Source organism: Syngnathus leptorhynchus, chromosome 6 (genome assembly GCF_054491065.1).
Source record: "Syngnathus leptorhynchus isolate UIUO chromosome 6, UIUO_Slep, whole genome shotgun sequence".
NCBI lineage: Eukaryota > Metazoa > Chordata > Actinopteri > Syngnathiformes > Syngnathidae > Syngnathus > Syngnathus leptorhynchus.
This window is the reverse complement of record NC_141200.1, coordinates 8,424,179-8,440,024: the sequence shown is the minus strand read 5'-3', so window position 1 is coordinate 8,440,024 and position 15,846 is coordinate 8,424,179. Positions and strand designations below refer to the sequence as shown.

At 39.7% G+C, this 15,846-nt stretch overlaps 2 protein-coding genes across 2 annotated transcripts; one reads left to right on the top strand and one right to left on the bottom strand.

Moving 5' to 3' along the window:
• Positions 1-277: 277 nt before the first annotated feature.
• ferry3 (FERRY endosomal RAB5 effector complex subunit 3) lies at positions 278-8,669 on the bottom strand. The gene is made up of 15 exons (XM_085915145.1): positions 8,593-8,669; positions 8,127-8,315; positions 7,569-7,714; positions 6,644-6,825; positions 6,426-6,525; positions 6,216-6,340; positions 5,867-5,973; positions 5,304-5,501; positions 4,853-4,981; positions 4,689-4,757; positions 4,394-4,596; positions 3,758-3,815; positions 3,541-3,608; positions 2,304-2,422; positions 278-2,157 (listed from the first exon to the last, which is right to left on the bottom strand). The coding sequence occupies exons 2-14, from the start codon at positions 8,305-8,307 to the stop codon at positions 2,330-2,332; spliced, it is 1,659 nt and encodes a 552-aa protein (XP_085771271.1). The 5' UTR covers positions 8,308-8,315; positions 8,593-8,669; the 3' UTR covers positions 278-2,157; positions 2,304-2,329.
• A 1,100-nt stretch (positions 8,670-9,769) lies between these two features.
• Positions 9,770-15,491, top strand: e2f4 (E2F transcription factor 4). Its single transcript, XM_085915171.1, has 11 exons — positions 9,770-10,213; positions 11,087-11,196; positions 11,581-11,742; positions 12,075-12,118; positions 12,210-12,274; positions 12,350-12,517; positions 12,664-12,742; positions 12,947-13,093; positions 13,414-13,461; positions 13,553-13,597; positions 13,955-15,491. The coding sequence occupies exons 1-11, from the start codon at positions 10,049-10,051 to the stop codon at positions 14,068-14,070; spliced, it is 1,149 nt and encodes a 382-aa protein (XP_085771297.1). The 5' UTR covers positions 9,770-10,048; the 3' UTR covers positions 14,071-15,491.
• Positions 15,492-15,846: the final 355 nt, after the last annotated feature.

Genomic DNA, 15,846 nt, shown 5'->3' with positions numbered 1-15,846 from the left:
ATGCTGGCTTGACGTAGGGAAAATAATTATAGTTTCAAAGGAGGTTATGGGAGTTGGGTCATGGTGATTTTTGATACTTTGTCAACATAATCTTCTGAGGCTACTTTAATTACATATGAGGTGTCTGTTGGTGGAAGATTTCACTCATCATTTTCCAAGCAGAGAATCAGCACTGAGATGATAAATTGACTAGCCCTTGTATAGAAGAGACTGAATGAACACCGTTTAAGGAAACTCAACACCTCATACCACCGAGACAAATTTGAAGAATGTTGAATGTCTCTGCAAAACATACAATTTAATCGGTTCTCAACATGGCAAGCGTGATAAACTGCACACATTCATAACATGAGGTTAAGACATTTCCTCTGCACATCCTGCTCACTGTGTTTTATCATGAAAGATGTGATGCAGCTTTTGGTTGAATTCTCTTCCGGTGACAACATATCATCTTTAATCAACAGATGCAAAATACTGATGGCCAACTTTCTGTCCGACTGAATGGATTCCAAATAAATTCAAAGGGCTGAGGAATTCACAAAGGCAATTGTTGTCAGAGCTTACGTGGCCATGACAAAAATGTAAATCGTCTACAATGTGAAACTGTGCTTGGGGTTTTCTTGAGAAATTGACAACAATTTGGTGTTCAAGTAATTTTTTTGATTTTTTTTCATTAAAAACTACATATACAAGAACATTTTACAAAACCAAACAAAACACACAGAAACCATAAGACTGTCATCAGGATGGATTGCAGATGTGTGATGTAAGAACCCCAGATGCAGTACACTGTAGATCTTTTTTCTTTTTTTAAACATTTGCATTCAAGAACAGTGCCATCTGCTGTCATGAAAGCGGAGAGGTGGGCCCAAACACTTGAGCAGAGTGATACTCCAGCTCACTGCAATGCAGCATTAAAAAGCTGCATACTGCTCATATTTGCACCAGCGCAAATGGTCTTTTCGGAGTTGGCATTACTCATCTCCACAGAAAACCTTTCTTAGGATTTGAATGAACCAAATCATGACAGCATGAGCTATGCCTAATGTGATAAAGCCAGCTGGCAGACTTGAGCGGCCATTGCAAGGTGAGAAAAGCTACAATACACCACATAAACATGTTTTATAGTCTAACAGCCATGACAGCTTACTTTTAGAACTAGACCATTAAACTCACCCCAGAGCTACAAAGTTGACAAGTCAGAAAACTCTTGCTACTGAGTGTGCACATGCTACCTCTCTTTATGTTGCAGTGTGAAATCACATTCATCAGGAAACCAGTGCCAGTTTTATTACCAGTGCATACACTTAAATATCAAATAAGTGCAAAATAGAAGTTGCTCGCTGCGTAATGAAACCTAAAATCTCATGTCAACTTGGACTCTTATGAGACATGACACCCTTGCAAATTTATTTCAAAATAATTTTTACTGCTGTTCGCCAAACAATGTTAAAGCAAGAGAATGTGTCGAAACAATCCGATGATGCAGACGGCAGCTTTTTCGACTTGAGTCTCTTCATATGAAGACGAGAGAGATTCGCGTCGTATATTTGTTTCTTCATTTATTATTGGTGAAAACCTGTTGCTTTAGTCATATTGTCACACTTTAACTGTGTAGACTTTCACCTATTTACAAAAACTTTCACCTATTTACAAGTATACCTTTGGTAAGCTATCCACTATTAACAAAGTATCATATGTCTCGTGCAACGGTCAAATTTGATTGTGGTGAAAAACTAAATGTTAACTAAAACTGATGTTTGATGACAGATACGGTTTGACTATGGAAATGTTCATTGTAATTTGCATTTTATGTTACAGGACCTAATATTTTGGACATTTTAAAATTCTTCGTTCTTTCTTCGTTCCACTGTATTAGTATTCAAGACATCTTCCAAGGCAGTAGCTATTTACACTGCCTACCGGCGAGATTCAACTATAACACTTCACATGAGTCGATGCGGCATTCTAACTGCGACTCCAACAAATAGAATACGCTACAGAGTGCTGCTCTGAGGAAATGACATGAGCTCCCGGGTTTGTTGCTGATGTCAGAAAAATCTGTCGGTGGCGCTGCACCCTGGAGGTTTGAAATGATAATTGCAGCAGCTGCTCTGTGAGCTGCGGGACCCAGTCGTCTTTCGCTAAGATATGCAGCTTGAAAGACAACACAAATAAACAAACTTATTAAACTGCTTAAGGTTCCTCACTTTTCCATAAGGGCTTATCCCATCAAATGTCATGATAAAAACACAGCAACAACTTGAAAAAGAAGTAAAGCGATGACGACTGTGGGGCTGCACCTTGAAGTATGATTCATCTTCACCCATCAGGGCTTCGACGTGAGCGTTAACGTGGTGGAGACACGGAAGATCTGAGGCAGCATGTTGCTTAACTGATAAAACATTTCCTCTGAAATACTCTGTCAACATAAACACACACAAACAGCCAATGAGAAATGAGAAACGGGTATTTGGCAGTCGAGCTAAAAAGATGAAATATTAGCCATGACAAAATTGCATCGTGTGGGAAGGTGATAAGAAAGATGCACTGAAGATGAAGGTATTTCCTTGTCGGGCTGAGTTATGAGTATGTTGAATGTTAGCTATGACTCCAACAAAACTAGACAGCACCCGTCAAATGAGAATGTTAAGTATTGATCGTACACGTCAACATACAACACCACGGCGTATATTTATTCTCTTTGAAGGCACAATGTTGTTTCGCTTGAGCTATTTCCAATCCTGTCTGAGCATGGAGCTGACAGGAAGCTGATTCGGTCGGAGCTTTTGATGCCTCTGGTTTTATAGTCTAACGGTGTCAACATGACTCCATGCTATAGGCTCAGCTGTCTCTCCAACCACACAGCCCCGTAGGTATAAACATTCTGCAATGCCCAAAATAAAATGTCATGTGTCACAAGGCGGATAAGTCCAAATGAATTTTGGAGAATGTGGAGCCAAATTGCACAGAAGCATCTGAACCTTGTGGTGTCATTCTTCAGCTGTTAAGACAAAACAATGGGATGTAAAATTCAAGGTGAACGTACGTCAGTAATGACAGCTGGGTGTCAATTTCGATGCTTGTCACGCATGGATGAGGATGAGTGTCAAAGCTTACATATATCACACAGTGTAAACACAGCTTAAGACAAAGTAAGGCTCACTAAGCTATTATTTATGGCAAGCTTTTTAAACACTCAAAAGTTATGCGCTGCAAAGCCAGGCGTTTACCTTCGGTATACGATTTGGTTGAATTAAGAGAGCGCTTTTCTGGCAGCCAATAATTAAAAGGGAGTTTTAATGTGACATTTAATGGCGTCTGATTATTGTTCACACACCTCAACTACGATTTGTTTCCACATGGCAAATGCAAGATAGTCTTAAAAAACTAAATAGTGACTGGGAGGTTGACAGGAATTTCCTGTGCAAGATGGCAGTGGCCATGAGGACTCTGATGATGTTACCAGATACTTTCGCAATGGACATAGAGAACAAGGCTGCATAACTGTGACATAAGACAAATATACACATATCTCACCCTTGGCACGAGGAACTGCACCGTACGCGATATGCCTCCATCCCATGAGGCCATCTCCATCATGAAACCTGCCAATAAAATAATAATGAGAAGGAGCACCACCCACATAGAGAGAACCCACTTACATTCTGCGCTAATATCTGTGACGCTGATTATGTGTAGCGCCGCAAAATAAAAACATTATTTTTTGATGTTACAGATGCAATCACATTTGTACCTTTCACACACTTGAAGACCAACTCTGCTCTCTTCAAACACCACGGTATGGTCATTTCCTGTTGGCAGAGAGCAAGAAAAACAATTAGGAGACCACAAACATTGCTGCAAACATTGATGTTTTGATTTGAAAAGTAGCTCATTAAACTGGTTCTGAAAACACTCTTCAAAGTACACAGTGGTTTAGCATTCTTCTACATTGCCTTGTTATTTTTTCTCAAGTGCCCTCAGCATTTAAAAAAAAAAAGGCGAGGCACCTGTCGAATACTATTTGTTGTCTGTAATTCAAACAAACACATTTCAATTGGAGTCAATAAAGACGAAAAGGCCCGCACCGCTGCACTGCTTTGATGTGAAACCAGAAGGCATCAATTAGAACTCAAGTGGGACTTTAAGTTGCTCAAAAGGGTCAGTTATAACGTTAAAAAGTCTCAATGATCGTCACACACACATCTGGGTGTGGTGAAATGAAAACCAAATGAACCACTTGAACCAAATTGAAGTAGTGAAAGTTGAGGGATCACACCAAAGCTTTGTTTTTAATCAAATTAAAATACTTGCTTTTTGATATTTTATTTGTACAGTAGTGCTTGTCAGAATCTTTTAGTGCTATGTCATCAGATGACAATCCATTTACCTCTGACATGTCATGCACCAGCAGTAGTGGGACGGTGATGGTCGTTACGTCATGTGTGCAGCAGACCTTGAGAATGTTCCTCAGACCCATAATGGCCGGGTCCCTGGCCGTGATGTTCCCTGAACGCACGTTGTCGTCCACACACAGGTGGAAGACGACATGGACCTCGGACAGGTTGGAGTGCCGCGAGACATAGAATTCACCTTGGCAAAAAGGAGGGAGTATGTGAGATAATACTGAGGCCCAAGGTTTGGTCAGAAATTTACATTGCTGAATAATATCAACAACATTTTACCTGGTAAGATATTTGAAGGATTTCTTTCTACATTTTTACTTTTATCATCATTTCCATTCCTGGGGAGCTCTGCGAGTACAGTTTTGAACAATTAAGATCTTGAAAACACAGAATCTGTCAAACGTTTTTATAGATAGTTAAAGACTTGCGATCAAAGGTCTGACCAGGTTGATCTTTCTGCTTGCTGCTCCGCTGGGCTCTGGCATAGAGCAGCACCTGCTGCACCTCTTCAAGCTGCTCCTCCAGGCAGAGAAAGTGGAAGTCTGTGCACTCCTTAGCCACCGTTGCAAAATCTAGGTCGATAAAGAGTCATGACATAATGCCTAAATGATACTCTACTATCCTTGCTAGAAGAAATCTCGATCAGGATTATGCCTGGTTGCCATAAACACATCCCCAAAAGACTCAACAACAGTCTTAATTTCAAGGAGAGGAGTCTTTTAATGTGACATTGAAGAGCATATGAGTAGGGCCATTGTTTGTGGCGAACTATAGCCCGGCAAATGGAGCTATTGAATTGGAATATTACTTAACTGAAGACGGTTGATTCAATAATGCAACAACAATAACAAAAGGTAAAATACAAAACATATGTAATATTTACTGTAATCTAACCTCTCTTGATTCCACTGTAGGAGTTGACTCTGTTGTCAACCAAGAGTACCAGACCACACAGTGATGATGAATAGAGCGAAAGGGCCGTCTGGAGGCGCCGCAGCTTTGCTCCACTGCTGCCATGACGTCGGTGCTTACAAAGGTCCAACACGTCTGCCCGCACCAGTCGCAGGTTATGCATAGTCTTCAATTGTGCTCCTAGTCAAAACAAGTACAGAGGTCAAGGATACAACATAAGTTCAACAACTATGTTCTATAAATATCAACAAACAAACACATGAACAAACGTATCGTTTGAGCAATGCCAGTTTGCTTTCTTTCAGGTGCTTTTGAGCAAGGCTCAAGAGTCGCAGTACTAATTGTGTGCCCCTTTGACAATGACATCTCTGCTTCCATGTGAGAAATCTGATTCTCAGTGTCATGTGCGACACAAAAATATGCAGCAGGGCATGAGTTAAATTTCCCCCTTGGAGGATTATCAGAATAACACATTAAAATGTAAATGTAACTGAACAAATTACAATTAAAACACACTTGATGTTTTCTCAAAGTCAAATGCTTACCTAGATGAATAGTGAAGCTTTCTTCCATTTGAGGCTTCTCTTCAAACATTCGGTCTCCAGAATCTGAAGGTTCTGACAGTTGGCTGGACTGCACCTTAATCTCCTCACTGGACAGTAACCGTGTAAATCAGCAATAAGAGCATTTATACAAATTGAAGAGTTCTATAGGTTGCAGATCTACAATAAATACAGTACGGTGCAGTTATACTTAATTATTGCTAACTGCATCAAGAAGTTTCAGTAAGGCCCAGAATTTTGTGAAAACAAAATAAACAATGTGCTTAGGTAAATGCATGCAGTGTATCATGCCTACAAAAATTCTTCCTATTGTACACAATTACACACATACTTAATTTGGCTGCTGTTGTTGGATTTCTGCAGGTCCTCGTGTAGTTTAATGACCCACTCTTGATATTCTTGCTTTTGAATACAAGTCACTTGCTTCAGTTCAGTGACCCATTTGTTCTCCAGCACCTGTTCAAAGACAAGACAACAGCTGAGAACCGCCTCATATTATATGACTATCTAATCATAACTCTCTTGAATATTTTTTTTTTACCTGCTGTGCATCAAAGTGCTGGGAAGCTACTGCATTCACATCATGGTCACTGAGAGTATTCCCCAACTCATGCATCACTTTATCCATTTCTGCAGCTTGTCTGACACATGGGGAAAAAAATGAAAGAAGAATTTTGTTTTTCTTCTTCAGATCTAAGGGGCATCTGGAGAAAAAAAAAAAAAGGGAGGGGGGGGGATTCCAGCCTCTGAAGCACTAACCTCTCTTGTATTTTCTTGAGCTCCATGTCTCTCTCGCTGATGAGCTCGGAGATACGGACAAAGTAATTGTGCTCCAGGTTGAGAAGTGTATCTGAGGCAGGCGAATGGATCAACTCGTGGTAAACATCTGCAAATTCTTCATCCCAGCTGGACTCCTCAGGTCGTGCATGCTCAAGTGTGGTCTGAAATATGACAGGCAAAAGGAAATAAGAGACTTACTATGTAGCTCTAGCACACTTCCTTGAAATAAAAATGTCTTTCAAAAAAGTAAAGCATGTAATGTATCTGGTTTTACATAATGACCAACGAAGAAAACCCAAGCTACGGATGTAGCACATCCATCAATAGAAAAGAATCACAACTCCTCTATTTATACTTGCTCAGGAATCATGATGAACATTGAAAGGCCTCCATGGTTATTTTTGAACGACTATCGTAAAAGCTAGTCTTAAATGTTTAAGTGCAGGAGGCAAGAAGCCTAAAAGTCTAAGTTAAGGCAGGCCCACATGGTGGAGAAACTGTTTATATTCAAGAACATTTTCCAAAAATAATATGGAATAACACAAGGTGTCAAGTCTATCATGGGTGACAAACAAACAGGGAGAGTCAAAATGCAACAAAGAGGCTCTCCTTATCAGTACTCACAAAAAAAATCAGTCATACATCATCACATCTGCTCCCATTATTGTCATGATCTGCAACTTGACAGAACACTCCACTGTGTGACTGCATTATCATGAAAATAGGACAAGACAGTGTCACAAAAAGCCATATTAAAGATTGTGTTGAATGCAAATGGTAATTTTACATGTAAAAAATCATTTTGTCAGCATGCAAAAAAAAAAAAAAAAAAAAAGCGTGATAATGACAATCAGTAAGTAACACGCCCTGGTGTTTTAGGTCTAACAGTGATCCGTGTCCTCACCTCTGCATAGGCTCTGGTCCACGCATTGGTGAGCTGATTTATGTCTACATGTCCCATTGTGAGTCTTTGCAGGGCTAGTTCTGCCTCTCTGTCATACTCCAAAATGGTCTTCTTCTCAATGAAGTCGGACAGTGACACTTTCAATTCTAACAAAGAAGCATTTGGAGAACAATACAATCATTAAAGTGTTGTTGTTGTTTTTTACGAATTGTAAACTTGTCACTCAATACATGAGATCTAATTTAAATACATAACACTCATATTTTTTTATTCAATGCAATTATCAATATCAACTGCATTTGAGTGAGTGAACAACATCCGTTTTCTATATAGCTTAATTTTTTTCAATTGTGTTCAGTCTCAGCATCATAGGAAGTTAGATCCCAGCTGCTTTTGCATGAAAGTCGGGCAATATCCCACCCTCATATGTTCATAACAGTCAACTGCACTAATGTAAACAAAGTGTACAGTACTACTACATCAGAGGTGCTAATAAAAACAATCAGACTCACTGCCTCTGCGGTAAAACTTGATTTCTACATAGTGAAGGCATCTCACCGTTTTCTACGTAGCAGGGTATTTTATGTAGAAGCATCAGACGTCCATGAAGGTCGTTGACGTTCTCCTGAACAGGAAACTGCAAAGGTACTTTGAGAACACAGTTGTGTTTTCCTGCCTTGAACTCAAACACAAACTCCTTCTCAGTCGTGTTACTTCCTTTGCCTTTGATTTTCTTCATGGTCGCTACTAAAAAAATAAAAATAAACAAATTTAAAAGTAGGACAGCGCCATTCCAATAGAATGAGAGCGGTGAATCTAGTGGTGGTGATGATGGGGTGTGATGCTATCACTATCTGTCCTGCTCGTTCATTCAAGAATCTCTACGTTAGCTAGAAATGTAGCTCTTTTTTAAAGACAGTACAACGAATGACTAAATAAAAACCCCTTGCTTTTACATTTAGATTTGCATACGATTCTCTGTGCTTTTTGTCAACAGAAAAACAATAAGATTGTATAGCTTTACCCGTGTAAATTTGTCGTCCTGGTGAATCAGTCAGCTGACAGCTTTGAGTCAATCATGTGGCAGGAAACGCACTTTCGTCATTTTGTGAAGATTGTGTTTAACATTTCTACCAAATATTTTATACATTTTATAAGTATGTTGCATTTCATATCTGTATTTATTTGACCGCATTATATTTTCGCACACCGTTTATTTTTTTAAACAAAATGTATTAATTTCCACGGGCATTATTGCCCCCTGGTGTTCATATATATATATTAAGCGCCAAATACAAAATAACCTAAATGTATTATTGTCCCCACTCGGTTATGTTGAAACTCAACCTATGTTGAAATTCAACTTGAATAATCAATATCAATTTTTTTATTCAGTTGACTTTTTGAAGATCACATTCTTATAGGGAATTAGTTAATTCACCTATCTTACAAAGTTTGTAAAACTGAAACTATTTTAACCAGCGCAGTATTTGTGACCAAAGTGTGCTCAAGGGAACTAAAACATACTTAAGAGTAGTTATGGCCAATCTCAGTGCCTTGGTAAACTAGTGTGCCGTTAGGAATCACTGGGGTGCTGCAGTTCTGCAACTGCATTTGATGCAGGTAGTGAATTATTAACTACAAAAACCGTTTGACACGCTCTCTCCACATTTTTCATAGGGTGTAAAAAGATACAATAAAACTATGCTTCCTACAAGTACATCAGCATTTTGCTCAATTAAACGGGCCCAAATTTCACACAGAGTACGTCGTTGACAGAACTTGTGATGCAAAATGTGTGCATTGACGCAATAAATGTTGGGAAACACTAAAGGAAAACATCCCACCTTTTTAGTCGTGTATCTAGTATAGTGCTTTTTTTTTCAAAAATTGAAAGCTGAATAAAAAAATATAGAAAGATTACATCTACATTAAAAAAAAACTGATTGCAATCATCCGGCAATTTCCATGAGTGCGCCTGCGCACAAGTGTTTTCCTCAAGTTTGTTGCTTTAAGGGTCTATCTACAAATAGCAAAATACAGATCCCTGTTAAATTGATATTTCATCTACAGTAATGAAGCACCAAAAAATATACTTGTTTAACTTTTATATTTAGAACATGTTTTATTTTTTAATTTACATAGGTTACCACTATTACGCTGTTGTGTAGGTTTGACATAACTAGACATCGATACACGCTCCCTCCACTGGTTGAACAGTCCCGTCATACCTCGCGTGGCCAACGGCTCTCCCAACCGAATGCTCGTTCAATGAATCGTCAACCTCGATTTTCACCAATAGATTTGGTGAGGTTTTTTTTTTTTTTTAGAATAACGCCCCGCCAGGAAAGAACGGTCAAACGCTCTTATGCCACGGACACCACCGTCGTTCAGTTTGGTTGACTAGTGTGGCGGAGCGTGCGTTCTTTGGCTCGCTTCCGAGGTTTTAGGCAGGGGGACTTCGGTGTTGGTCCCGAGAGATGATGGAGCTAGAGTCGGCCAGTAACCGAGGAGAACTGGGCGCTGTGGGGGACCCGCTGCAGCCGCAGACACCGAGCAGGCATGAAAAGAGTCTGGGACTCCTCACCGCTAAGTTTGTAACTTTGCTGCAGGAGGCCAAGGACGGAGTACTGGACCTGAAAGCTGTAAGCATGCCAATCAGTCTTTGTTGTTAGCTAGCACATGTCATCGGGAGCTGCTTTCTGTCGTTAGGTTTCATGCACTTTTTGCTAGCCTGCCTGTTAGCATAGCCTAGCTTTTCTGACTGTCGATTTTGAATGCGCGCTAGCTGCATTGTCGTGTAAACATCCGGGTTACTTTTCGACGCAAACTCCAATGTGTTCTCTTTTCACGAACGCGGCCCAATTCAAAGTTTGGGAGCACTAGTTGATCAACTTTTCTAGAATGCCCCCCCCCGCAGATCCCCAAGTGCACAAAGTGGGTCAGCCTTTGTCGCTGTTTTCTGAGCGAGCGCATGGACAATGTAGCATGATTGATTCATACAACGACTTTTCTTTTCAATTAAAGTTTTTTTTTCCTCCTCTAAATACATCAAGCTTTACAGTAACCCCCCTGTCTGAGCTAAACTTTAAAGTAATATTACTGGCATTGTTCTTAACACATTTATCATACTCGTTTGCAATCTTTTCTGTCAGTTTCTTTCTTTCTATGTTAGGTTATTTCCGTGCCTAATCAGTTAAAAGATATCAACTTCCCAGAGTTCTACAGTCAAACCATACAGTGGCTGTTATCCTCAAGTGCAACTAGACCACTATGAGGATGCACCTGCAGGCAGCAGGCCAAGCATGGAGTTATCAGGACACAGACATTCGCTGTGGTTATCATGCCTTTATTATGCCCTCAATTTGGCACAACACCTTGACTAGGAAGGAAGGAAGTTAACTAACAGTTATTCGTGTGTATTGAACACTGGTCTCTGTGCCAATTCTTGGTTATGAGTTATCGTTTAAGTATTACATCATTTTTAAATGCATTTCTCCTTTGTTTTTGTGACTCAGGCTGCGGACACATTGGCAGTGCGGCAGAAGCGGCGGATCTACGACATCACGAATGTGTTGGAGGGAATAGGACTGATAGAGAAAAAATCTAAGAACAGTATCCAATGGAAGTAAGTGCACTTACTCTGTAGTTGTGCCCACTCAGATGGCATCCTTCTTCTTCACTCAAGACCTTGTACCACTCTGTTACAAATCACACAATATTAGGGTTGGTAATATTAGGTTGGTAGTGCCGTCTCATTCAAATGATACGTAATATTGAATTTGTTGCCATGATGACTTGAGCAGCTATTCAGTGTTGCCAAATTGGCAGCTTTGGGACAATATTTGCCACTTCTTATAGTGATAAGCAACAAATCTGAGGTAGATCATCAATTTGCAGACAAAAGTATGGTCTGGGTGTCTACATTAAAAAAAAAAGAAGAAGAAATGTCTTCATGATTGAGTATCAAGAATTGACAACTGTACGTGTCTGTTTTTGTTTTGTGTTTCAGGGGTGTAGGTCCAGGTTGTAATACCAGGGAGATAGCGGACAAGTTGATTGACCTGAAGGCAGAACTTGATGATCTGGCTGTCAGGGAACAAGAGCTGGACCAGCAGAGAGTCTGGGTGCAGCAGAGCATCAGGAATGTCACAGATGATTCCAACAACAGCCCATATCCATTTTAGTGCATTTATTTGTCAAAATCCTGTTGCAAATTGCACACAGGCAAACACTCAATGCAAGCGGCACAGTTCAGCTCGCTGTGGCACGCTTTGGTTTGCTTTTGCGAAAGTCATGGTAATAGTTTGTGTCACAATACGATAATGTTTGGAGTGTTTTTATTTTCTACCCTAACTTTAAAAAAAAGGGGGGGGGGGGGTAAATGGGGCATGGTGGCCAGGATTCACCCTGAACTATTCTGCTTGTTGGAAACATGGCTTTCTTAAGAATTTTGAACTCTGAAAATGTTTGTTCCTGACTAACTGACCCTTAACACACAAATACTATGGCATATGTAAAACATGAGGACCTCTGTGGAGCATTCAAAGGTATTTCCTTTTGTTGAACTCAGTCTCCTTTATCCTGTTCTGTCAATCCAATTTCAAATCTTCCTCTGCTTATCACTCACTACTTCCACAGGTGACACTCTTCTAGCGATACGTGCCCCCATTGGGACTCAGCTAGAAGTGCCCAGACCAGAATCTGTAAGTACAGTGCGTATCACAGTTACCTCTGCTCGTCTGTATTTTTTTTCCTGACCGGTCCATGTCTAAATGCAGGTTATGAATGGACAAAAGAAATACCAGATCCGTTTGAAAAGTTCTTCTGGACCCATTGAGGTTCTACTGGTTAATAAGGACCCTTCCAGCGCCTCTCCAGTTGTTTTGCCTGTCCCTCCTCCAGATGATGTACTTCAGAGCCTCCCAGCACCGTCACCCTCCTCCCAGGTCCAGATGTCAGCTTTGCTATTAGTCTCACTTGTTTTGATGTTAACTGTGGACAAAGATAAGACAAAAACTCGTTTTTTTATGTCATGAAAATGATATGGCTCGACTTGACTTTCTTTATAACACTTCTCAACTGCTCTCCATAGGCTACAAGAGCAGCTCCAGAACCCGTGAAAACCGGTTCATCCACTACGTTACCCAATAGCCAGCCAACCTCAGTTACAGGTGGGCAAGAAAGTCTCCAATTTGTCTTTTACGTGTTGAATTCTGTCATCTGTCTATCGTGTCTGCTGCTGTGTTGATTTTATTTGGGGTGGGGGTGTACGTATAAAGCCCCAAAGTATATTTCAAGTAAATTCTGATCTATTTGTGACATTTTGCTTCTATCACATATACAGTAACATGTTAACGTGACCCGCTTTGTTTCAGAAATGAAAAGCACCACGCCACTCTCTCCAATCCCAGAGGCTCCTGCTGCCATTACTCAGCAACTTCAATCCTCCGCCTCCTTGGATGGGTCTGCGTTGTCTTCTGCGTCTGCAGCGTTTGAACCAATGAAGTCAGACCCGTCTGAACGTGAGTTCGCCTATCTGGTCATCTTTTAGTTTGTAGAGTTTGATGCTCCACTGAAACAGAACAAGTCATCATGAACATGACAATTCTGCTAAAAAAACTAAACCCGTGGTCAAATATGTGTCATGCTGTCATTTTTTAATATCAGGAAAAGCATTCTGTATGAAAATGTCGGTGGTTGTTTTCAACCTTCTGTGTCAGCTGTATTGGAGACAACAGTGTTACACAATTCCTTTGTGTTGTTTTACAAATCTAGGATAACAGCGTCCTTTTTACATGCTTTAGTAACAAATTTATTGCTATATTTCTAATGATTTCTACAGTGCTGGACTTTCCCAAAGAACTTTCGGAAATGTTTGATCCGACAAAAGGTAAATAAAAAAGTCTGCCAGATCTCAGCAATGTGAAAGGAACCTTTAGAGAAAATGCACTTGCATACAGTATCCATTCTTTATTTTGCAGAGATCATGAGTGGAGATTTGTTGGAAGACCTGATGTCATCAGAAGGTGAGACACAGAAAATAAAAATTAAAAAAATAGCAACTTTAAGGGGTGGCATTGGGATTGAGCCCTAAGTGTTGACCACACACCTAATGATGCAAGTCGTAAATACTGAACACGTTTAACATTGACAGCCCGACTTTTTAATGATTAGATGAAAAATCACTCTCGCGTAACTTGCACCGCAACATAATCAGTCAAGGTATCATTTTAAAAATATCCGATTGCTAACTTTCATCAGAATGGTAGAGAAATGCACCAAATTAGCCTGATTACCAGCTTGTGTTACCACATTTAAGTCAAATTCTATTATTTTCTTGTGTGGCTTGGCTTGATATATTTCTCATCTCGTTCTGCCTTTAGTGTTCTCGCCGCTCCTGCGTCTGTCGCCTCCACCAAGTGACCATGACTACATATACAACTTGGATGAGACAGAAGGCCTGTGTGACCTCTTTGACGTCCCCATTTTAAACCTCTGACCCAAAGATGGCCATCGCAGTGGAGAACCCCCTCCAAGTTAATGCCGCCCTAACTCCCTTCATGTTCTGTGAAGGTGAGCGTGAAACAACGCAAACCGAATCCGAGTGTTGACAAGACTCTTTTGAATACGGATTTCGCCCTGAGCTCCGTAGCGCCGCTTTAGCCACATGAGGAAAACACTGGCATGATGAAAACCTTTTATTTTCAGCTTTTCCAAGAATCTGAACAACTGAAAAAAGTCTATTTTTGGATTGTTGTTTATATGTAATTGTTACATCGTTGTATGTACTTGCAAATGACTGTGTGCAGGCTTTATGCCTGTGTGCATAATATGTGAGATTTTTATGAAGTCCAGTGTCTTCATGAGGGGAAAAAAAAAAAGAAATTTCCTATCAGGTCCAGAGTCATGACAGCCTAACTGAGCGCAGCCTTTATCACCCACCAGCTGCTCACACATGGCTCGAATCAGTCCGAACGCAGCTGGTTATATATGCACTATCTTTGTGTACATAAAGAATATATATTTTGTCTTAGCAGGACAGCGTCCCAGTTTATTGTCTAACGAGCAAAATTTGTAGTGCAGAGAAATAGTGGGCAAGTACAGATATCAGACTCAAAGTAATCATCAAAGGTTTTTTCATCACGATATAAATATGTCAAAATTTTGAGTTTTTTTATTTTTATTTTCAATAACCACACTGTAAAATGGTATCACTGAATCCTGTAGGCGTTTCCCTGAGTTTATTATGAAGGCAAATGTGCAAAGGACCAAAAAAATAATACCGTGGTAAGAAGAATGTTGACGTTTGACAGATTATTTTCTTTTAACATTTGTTTTCCCCTTTAGGTAGTTGAACATTGTGGTGTGTTTTGGATTCGGATGCTTTATTATTTTGTCTTAAACTTGCTCAAGTTAATACACTTGAACATGACATGCTTTATTTTTAAAGTCCTTGAAAGTTTTATTATTTATATGTAACATAAGAGATTTGGCAAATACCAATGTACTCCCCTCTGCCAATTTTTTTCATGATTTGCCTTGCAGCTTCGTCTAGTAGTTGTCATGTTCAGTTGGATGTAAAAAGCATACTTCTTTTTTAAGGCAGTGATGTACTTGGTTTTTTTTTTTTTTTAGTTCATTGTTTATGATCAACATACAGTAAGTAGATATACTTTTGCTTTTTTTACTCCTTTTGAAATGATCCCATTGCCTTTTTCACCTTTGTACAGTACATGTACATGGAGCAGATCCATTGTTACTGTTTGACACAAATTTAATCATTCAACATGTATTCTGTCAAATTCCTTGTGTATTTTTATTTCCCCAGACACTGCAAATATGCTAAATAGAATAGCTTTTTGTTTTGTTTTTTGGAGGGGGGCGTCAGCTAGCTACATTAAAGGATTGTTGTGATGTTCACCCATTCAATTTATTTTACTGGATCCGTCTATTATCTATATATTATATTTATTTCACTTAAAAGTAGCTAGAAGTGATTATCATTTTATCTGGCATGGGTCTGGTAGTTTAATAATCTTCCCATGAACACCTCAGGGGGGCAGCTGGTTCACGTCGACGCGCGCATTTTGTCATTTCGTAAAATACAAACAACATTCTTAAGTAGTAGAATGGACAACATTTAACAAAGATCTCAAGTTTGAGGAGATATTCCTACTAAACTATTTGATTTGTATCCCTCGGATTTTAGGGGGAAAATGTCCTGCAAAATCTTTTCAGAAGATGATTTTCTAAAGACGTTCCTGTGTTTCTTTTC